The sequence below is a fragment of the Loxodonta africana genome, chromosome X (genome assembly GCF_030014295.1).
Source record: "Loxodonta africana isolate mLoxAfr1 chromosome X, mLoxAfr1.hap2, whole genome shotgun sequence".
Classification (NCBI taxonomy): Eukaryota; Metazoa; Chordata; class Mammalia; order Proboscidea; family Elephantidae; genus Loxodonta; species Loxodonta africana.
Window position 1 is genome coordinate 123,239,745 of NC_087369.1, and position 8,916 is coordinate 123,248,660.

General features: G+C 52.2%; 1 protein-coding gene across 1 annotated transcript; it reads right to left on the reverse strand.

The window, feature by feature from the left end:
• Nucleotides 1–2,279: 2,279 nt before the first annotated feature.
• Nucleotides 2,280–8,028, reverse strand: LOC100672101 (nuclear RNA export factor 3-like). Its single transcript, XM_064278461.1, has 13 exons — nucleotides 7,783–8,028; nucleotides 7,079–7,162; nucleotides 6,862–6,966; nucleotides 6,558–6,738; nucleotides 6,244–6,332; nucleotides 6,024–6,131; nucleotides 5,754–5,863; nucleotides 3,941–3,977; nucleotides 3,522–3,590; nucleotides 3,380–3,435; nucleotides 3,134–3,241; nucleotides 2,765–2,823; nucleotides 2,280–2,659 (listed from the first exon to the last, which is right to left on the reverse strand). Exons 1-13 carry the CDS (start codon nucleotides 7,864–7,866, stop codon nucleotides 2,502–2,504), a joined length of 1,248 nt encoding a protein of 415 aa, XP_064134531.1. The 5' UTR covers nucleotides 7,867–8,028; the 3' UTR covers nucleotides 2,280–2,501.
• Nucleotides 8,029–8,916: the final 888 nt, after the last annotated feature.

Here is an 8,916-nt window from a genome sequence, read left to right on the forward strand (position 1 = left end):
TGCCCCACCCCTGAAGCCACAGAGTGGGCTTTACTGTGGGTCCAGGATTTCAGTCTCTTCTCTACAGTTTCCCAGAAAGTCCCTTACCCTCTGGGACCTTCCCTTTCCCCTCTGCAGGACTTAAAAAAAAACCTCTACAGGACAGTGATGATAATGCGTGCCTCGAATGGATACCACAGGGATTTGACATAACATGCAACCTGACTCTTTATTTCTAAAAGACACAGAGAAACTGGGTGGGAAAATTACACAGAAGAATAGCCCTTTGGGTGAATGAGTGTCAGCCCCACAAGGTGAGCCTTGGCTTCCTCGGCCATGCTGGGCCTCTCACCTCAGTCACAGGCCAGAGAAAAGAGGGAGAACAACATGTATGATGAAGATGATCAGAACCGTGGCTCCTTTGGAGTTTTGGTTGTCAGAACCATGGAACACTTCATGAATGTGTCTTCTGGGATCTTGAGCACAGGCTGGAGGGAGGGAAGGGAGGAGGTGGGGCATCATCAGAGCCAGGAGCCCTGAGTGTCATCCCCAGGCCACCTGACCTCTGTTCCCTGGCCTGAGTTCCCAGACCTCACAGTGGACAGAGGGAAAATTTGTGAGGCTCTGGTGTAGTCCCAGTTCTTGCTATGAAGGTATGTGGAGTGGAGGAGGGCCGGGTGACACCCATCAGGGCCAGAGTGGAGACACTGACCACACAAACCCACGTCCTAATCTATGCATCAGAAACATGGTTTCTGCAACATAAGCAGCAGAATGAGCACTGTGATGTGGGGTGAAAGGGGGAGAACTCCTGGAAACCGCAGTGCCTGTCAGCAAAGGAACAGGGTCCATGGAATTCAGAAACTGCTGTGCACCTGTTCAGACAACTAGGTGGTGTAGTATGTACTGAGAAGAAAAGACGTTCCCTGTGACAATGAGTGAAGTAAAGAAGCAAAAAGCATTACTTGCTCTTTCCCATCATTCACTCCCCAGCTCCTCCCAGCTCACCCCATCCCCTCCCAGTTCCAGCACTCACTTTTGAGGTCACTCAAGGCTCATCCCAGACTGGGCAGTGAACACTGGCACCAATTCCTGCTGCTCCTGGGAGAGGGTGGGCACAGAGCTGGAGGAGGGTGTGGGCTCTAGGGTGAAGAAGGCACCCTGAGTCTCTGCGAGGCCAAGGTCCCCCACACACAGCTGGTCGTTCATGATGCATAGGCTGGAGGAAGAATGGGTCCTCAGACAGCTTGGCAAACAGACAATCCCATATCCCCAACAAGGATCGTGCTCCCACTCAGCAACTACTTTCCTTCCATCCCTGCTCCGCCTGCCTCCTGCATTCCTTGGCTGGTACTCTTTCCCCTCCCACAGAACCTGCCTTTGGAGAAGTAACTCCCAGCTGCACTAGATTCATAGGTTACTCCCAACCCAGGGAGTGTTTCACACTGGCCTTTACCCTTTACAACAGCCCGAGGATGTGGATACTCTAATCCCCATATTCAGAGGAGGACACTGAGTCACAGAGCGGTCCTGTAATGTCACCAGTCACAGCTGGTGAATACTGGGGTCAGGGTGAGGACCCTCTATTCCAACATCAGAACCTACGCTCTTGACCACTGGGCTAGGCTGCTCCTGGGATCTACCTTTTGGAATTCTGCAATATTGGGGAAACCCTGAGGAATTCACTGTCACCTTCCCACACCACTGGCCCAAAGCTGGAATGGGTGTTCCCACATGGCACCCATGACACAGCAGTTACCTGAAGTTGCTGGAAGGAGTAGCGATAATAATCCGGGTGAAGGCACGGACATGAGCCGGAGACATTCCTTCCACTTCAAGGACAATAAACAACAACTCCCTTCAGAGTTGCCCATGCTTTACACGTTCACCAGAAGCTTTCCCCAGTCATGGTCTTACCTGATACTCCTGTGGCACCCTGAAGGGGGCCAGAATGGGGCAACTGCCCACTGGGAGTCAGGAGGGGGTGTCAACAGTGGGGAAGGAAACCACAGGAACAATCACCTCCCAGCGATAGGGCCTTACTCTGTGTCAGGCCCTGTGACACGCTCTTCACAAGTTCATTTGACTTGTTTTTCACAGCAGCCCAAGACGTGGGTATTACTTGCCCCATTTTACAAATGAGGATACTGAGAGGTAAGCAAGTGCCCCAAGGTGTCAGAGTGAGGGACTGGGATGGTAGCCATCAAACTCCACAGCCCGTGTCCCTAACTCATGTGTTGTGCGGAGGCAGACAGGTATGGGCATAGGTCAGACCAGGGTGGGTTGGGGGCAGGGTGGGTGCTGGGGAGCACAGAGGGAATAGGACAGAAAGGGATCAGGGAAGTCTGGAGAGTTCTGAGAGGGAGTCTGTCAGGGGGAGGGAGCAGTAGGGGACATGGTGAAAGGGCTTTACAAGACACTCACCATCCTTGAACACCCTGCTGACAGAAAAACAGAGCATCTTTTCCTGAAAGAGTAAAACAGCTCAGGCTCCCAGGATCCCCCTAACCCCCCTACCCACCTCAGCCCTCTGGGCCAGCATCAGGGAGGAAGCAGGTGCTCACCGAGTGGACACACATGTCCACCACCAAGGAGCTGACGACATGCTGGGTTTTGGGCAACACACTGAGGAAGTCAACGACATCACGTTTTGTGTGTTTCAACAACTGAACCCACAGGACTGTGGGGGGAGGAGAAGAGAAGGTCAGGGGCTGCCTCACTCACCTGCCTACAACGGAACCCATCGTACCTCCTGCCCCAGACATTTTCCCTCTCACACACTTACCAGTGTCCTTGAGTTTCTTTATATTCCTGTTCCCCTTGGAATTCTTGTCCAACCAGCTTCTAGGAAAAATAGAGGAAAAGGAACTCGGGTGCTGCCATTGTGGGCATCACCAGGAGCTGACCTGGGTGGCACACAGGTTAAAGCGGTCGGTTGCTAACCAAAAGCTCGGGGATCAAACCGACCACCTGTTCTGATGGAAAATGATGTGGCAGCCTGTTTCCATAAAGATTACAGGTTTGGAAAACAATAAGGGGTAATTCTAATCTGTCCTATAGGATTGATATGAGTTGGAATCACCTCAACAATAATGAGTTTTAGGCCTGTCCCCTGGGGAGTTAGTGGGCCCAGGGCTGACACTGTGATGCTCACTGAACCAGGTCCTCAGGGTTGAAGGGATGGGTCAGCGAGAAGCAGGCCTCGTTGTGGTAAGCACCCAGGAGACCCCACCGGTTCTCATGGTCGTAGATACGGTAATACCTGTAGGGAAGCAAAGGGGACAGGCTGTCTGTGGTCTGGGACCCTAAGTGGGCTTGAAAGCCCCCCATGAACAGGCCTATGCCTGGGTGACCCGACCCATCCCATCCCACCCTGCCTTCGGGTCCCAGGGGTACTTACTGCTGCAGGAATTCTAAGATTAGATTCTTCAGGGTCTCAGATCCGAAGATGCTCCCCTGGAATCAAAATGGTTCCCAGGACCATTGCTGTTATGATCTCTTCACCCACCCTCCGCCAGCACTACTCCATACCACCTCCTCACCTTGCAGACTGGTAACTTCTTGGAGGCTTCAGTGCCAAAGACAATGGGTGGGGGTACCTCGCGGTTATCCTTGGGGAGGGAGGAGGAAGTTAGCAGTGCAGACCAGGAGTGTGACACTGAAATGGTCAAGGAAAAGGATGGGCCCAGGAGAGAAGGAGGGTCAAATGTCAGGGTGAAAGGGCCTTGGAAATTCCATGGGCAAGACTACTGTGATGTCTTAACCAGGGGCTCCCAGAAGCCAGTGAAGAACTGCAGAGAAGATCCATAGACTTTATCAGGTTCCCTCATCGGTCTGTCCCCCATGAGGATTAGGGGTCAGATCCAAAAATCTAACCTGGGCAAAATCTAAGTGACTCAGGGCAGGTTGTGAGTGCTGTCTGTGTCAGCTAGAGAAGTCAAGTGTAAAGGAAGACACTTACCAAGCATAATAACTTGGGGAACAATTCCAGGATGGAGCTGTCAAATATCAAAAGAGAAAAGCAAGTAATGACAGAGCTGGCCCATGTCATGGAAGCAAGCACAGCTACACAGGAACACATCTAGGTGTGTCCCACCTACAGTCAGTCCAGTGCCACCACCTCTCCAGGACCCTGGGCACCTCCCCATGGACTCACTCAGAGAGAGCTAGTGGGTGCTCTCCCCATACCCCTCTCCCCCTCTCCTTCCTCCTGGGGAGCTCCCGCAGGATGACCCTTACCCCCTTCTCCAGTGACACAGAAGCAGCATGTGGAGCCCAGGCCCCAGGGATTCCTTCCCCTCCCTGCCTCACCTCCCTCCAAGTCCCCAGGGAAGGCTCTAAAGGGAGGAGGAGGGAATGGGGTGGGGCCCAGGGCTCTGCTCCCTCACAGGTATCCAGTGCTCTGCCAGGCCTGGCCCTGGACAAGACCAGGACATCACCAGGGATGGCCCTGGGGAGGGAGATGGGCAAGGCAGGCTCAGGAGGCAGGGAGGGGGTGAGGACAGAAACAGAGTGCAGGTAGGGAGGGAAGACATAGGGGGATGGAGACTAAAAAGAAAGAGAAAGCCAAGGAAAGGCAAGAAGTTTACTGTGGGTGGGGGGGATTAGGGAGAAAGGGGGGAAGAAAGGGGAAATGGCTCCCCTGCAGCTGCCCTGTCCTTCATCTGCCCCTGACTGGCCCTGGGGCCAGGAAGAAATGGAAAACAGGTACTTGTTGGCCTTCATCTGCCCCTGGGGCCAGGAAGAAATGGAAAACAGGTACTTGTTGGGCTGGGGCCCATTGGCCTTTGTCACCTGTGTGATGCTATCTGAGCTGGGCATGGGAAACAAAGCAGCCAATGAGGCAGGAGACCTTCCCCAGGAGGAAAGGTTCAGGTAAAGGCACAGCATCGGGTTCAGGGTCTGTGGCCCCTCTTATGAGTGCCACCTTCTCCCCTGATAGCCCTATACAGCTGTGCCTATCTTAGTTGGTCCCTTGTCTGAGGAATCAGACCATCTTAGTCTACCCAGTGTCCCTCTGAAGGACCAGGCAGGATGCTGTGTCATGGTGGAGGGAGGGGGCAGTACCCCTGAGAGGACTGTCCCTGTCTCCTGACCCGCCTCTGCCCCCTGCCTTCCACACTCAGCACCTGCCTCGGGATGCCCTTTGGTCACTGGAGGTGACACACTTCTGACCCTTAGCTCAGGAAACCCAGCTTTCTCCCCCAGGAGGGCCCATCTCCTTCACTGGGCCAGAGGAACAGATGTCATGATACAGCCGCCCCTGGGCCTCTGCCCTCAGCACAGGACAAGAAAGCCTGGCCTGAGGCAGGTCAGGGGACTCTTCTGGAGCAAGGGAGAGAGACAGGCCATCATAGGACAGGGAGGGAAGCCCCATCTCAGCTCAGAGGCAGGAAGGCCTGTTTCAGCAGGAGGCCCTGGTCAGGAGGAGCCTTCATAGTCCAGGGCGTGAGGATCTGGCTCCAGGCAGTCCCAGTGGGGGAGTAGGGTACAGTCTGGACACCCCTGGTCCTGGAGAGGAAGGGGGAGCCCTGCTTCCTGGAGCACCATGCCAGAGAAGGCTGGGTGCAGAGAGGCCTGATGCAGGCCCCAGCTCAGGGGAGCAGAGAGCAGGCCAGAGGAAGGCAGGGAGACCTCTAAGCACAGATGAAAGACAAAGAGAGGAGTGGGCAGGGCACGCGGTCCTCCCAGAGGTCCGGGGCTGTAGCCTCCTGCAGACGGGCATTGTCAGGGGCAGCTCAGGGTGCCAGGGGCCAACAGAGGGCACAACTGACCTTATGTTGGTGGGTGTATCTGGGAAGGTGGTGCACAGAGGGTTTCTGCCTGCACAAATCTCTTCTGGCTCCAGCCCTTTCACCTTGTCCAACTCCTCTTCAGACTTTACCTATAATTATGACGAGGAAATATGAATCAGGGAGAGAGCCAGGAGGACTCTGCATCCCAGATCCACCCTCTCCCACAAATTGCCTTGCCTAACTCTTGTCAACACCCTAGTGAGCCCTGCCACATTCCCTTTAAACAGTGCTCTGGCTATCGCTTCTCACCTCATTTTTGGAGAGGTTCAGGCTCCTGATGTTGGGGGCCTTCTGCATGGTGTCGGGCAGGCCAAGCAGCTGGTGGGGTGTGTTGTTGCTCGAGTTGAAGGACAAAAGCTGAGATGAGGGAAGAGCTGGACTGAAGGTCTAAGAGGTGACATCTGGAACACATATGCACTCCACCCCATCTAACCCACGTTCCGTCTCAGCACTGGGTCTAAGGCCTCACCTTGGGCGTGTTCTCTTCAATGATCTGCAGGGAGGCAGCCATGCAGTTTCCAAAATTTCGCCCCATTTCAATATCATGGATCGTTGCATCTTCAGGAAGCCAAGAGGAGGGAATCAGAAGGAGGAGAGGGGCCCGGCTGGACCAGCCCCAGCACCAACACCTCCCCAAGTTGCCCTCTAACCCTGCTTCTGCCCACAACTGCCCTAGAATTACTGCTGACAGTTATACCTGGGTCTGAGTGGACTCTCTGGAGGTCAAGAGCTTGCTGGGGGACTTCATATCCTTTGATCCTGGTCACCTGCAGAGACAGAGACAGGGATCAGTGACTCTGACGCCAGGTGGTGGAGGGGGAAATTGGTGAAGGAAGAAGCAGTGGGTCTGGGTGTGTGCACACATGTCTTGAGTCTGCATTACCTTTATAAGTTTCACTTTTGTTGACTTCAGCTCCTTCTGCTCAGAGTAGGGTACAGTAAAGGGCCTGACAAAGATAGATATCTATAGAGGAGATAAGAGAATTTGGGTAAGTTCCAGGAACTCTGAAACCCACGTTCAAGCAAGACCCATCCCCTGGCCTGCCGTCTTGCCCCTAGCTAGCCCTGGCCATGCTGTGACACACACCCTTTCTTTATCTTCAATGCAAATCTTGCTGCTGACTTTCTTCAACTCGAAGGCAATGCTGGCATTCTCCACAAGGAACTGGGCCTGCATTTTCTGATAGGGAAACTTCAGGGAGAGGGAGGGGCAAGAGAAATACAATATGAGGCCAGACTCCCTGCTCAGCTTGGCCCGTCCACCTGCCCCGTGCCCACTCGGCTGCCTCCCTGTCCTCTCTTACCTCTATCAGGTTGAAGGGAACAGTGCATAGGCTCTGGATCAAATTCTGCAGCCACTTCTCATCATATTTTACGCCAGAGGGAAACTGGGATCAAAAGAAAGGATGGAAGAGGAGACTGACATGATGGAAATAAAGCTTAAAGAGAGTTCCAAACATGTGTTGGTTTCAGACTTTTCCCCAAGCTTTAAAATAATTTCTAAACATAGGTCAGTGTCCATTATTTCTAACTTGGTTTGCTAAGTACCCTCTCTTTCCATTCAAACACTTTCCTCCAAATAATTATCTTAAGATCTTTTATATATTCTGCCCTTTATAAGGTTCCAGGAGATTCTACCTAATGCAGATCCTGCCTGCCCCTCCGATAAGGACTCCGGAGACTTGACCCCATCTCTATCTCTTTCTCCAACCCCTATGTTTGAGTCAAACTGAGCCATGTGGTGGGAGTTTCTCCATCTCCTTGTGAGCAGTTCCCACCTTTGCTTTTAGACAAACTTCCCATTCTCCCTGCCTTCGGCCTGTTCCCTTTTTATTACTTCTCCCAACCTACCTTTGGACCAATCGAGGATGTTAACACCTAGTAAGAAAAAGGAGAAGTTACCAACTCTCTGTGCCCCAGCAAAGTACCTAGTGTCTCCAGGAGCTCAGCACAGCTGCACCCAACCTGTGTCTCCTGTACATTATGTGCATTTTGCCAGGACACTCACTGTGACCTTGAACCAGCTCCTGGAGGTTCCATCCTGCCTGTTCTCCTGCATTCCTTCCTGTGGAGGTTTTCTCTCTCTCTCCATGTTCCCATGGGCTTGGTCTCCTCTGCGACAACTCCCTCTCTGACGGTAGGTTGGAATGGTATAGTGGGCACTGTGGGGATATGGAGAGAAAGAAGGCGTCCATGAATGCCGGGAAAGTCTTCTAACACCTCGCCCTACTGATGTCAAGGCTGTAATAATGTTTGCTCAACCATTAATCTGGTCCCAGCATTGCCCACTCTACCAGGCTGGAGAAGAGGAATGACAGAGTTACATACACGGTTGCGTATTCCACTAGCTGGTACATGCCACCATGCTGGGTGGTCACTTACTATCTTACTCCAGGGCCCACGTGGGCATCACTCTTTGCCACGTCTCCATCTTGCTCCTGGCGTGATGAGGGATGAATGCCAGGGCTGACTTGTTCAGACCAACTATCATATCTCCTTTGTAAATTACCCCAGCTTCTTGCTCTTCTTTGAAAAGAATTAACTTGGTGACTATCCTCTGAAATGGAGAACAACATATCAGTGGTCTGAATGCCAGAAAAAGTCCTGTGAAAACATTATGGCTAGTGAAGTAATTTTACTGACTTTTATAATGTAGAAAGAAATACAATACAATGCTACAGAGGTTGAAAGACTTCACTGTGGCTCCACTCCCTGGGATATGAGAGGTAGGGAGATTCACAGCCCAGGAGAGAGCGAGCACAAAGGAGGGACTTGGACAGAGGGTCCATTCTGTGATGTTAGTCCCTGCTCTGCTGTTTTCAGTCTGAGTGACCCCGGACAAGTTGCTTAACATCTCTGACCCTTACCTCCCTCTTCAGTTCTCGGTCAAAGCCAAATTCCCCAGTTTGATTAAAGACTGAGAGAAATGAAAGATAGGTCTGAAGAAAATACTCAAAATGTAGCCTGGAGAGACAAAATGATGAAGAATATCAAAGGAGGAGGTGAAGATATAGTGAACAAATCTAACACATGTTTAATTGGAGCCTAGGAAGAAAGAGCAGGAATAGCAGAGAAGTAGTATTTAAAGAGATCATGTCTGAGAAGTTTTCAAAACTAATAAGAGACATCAAGTTGGTATAAC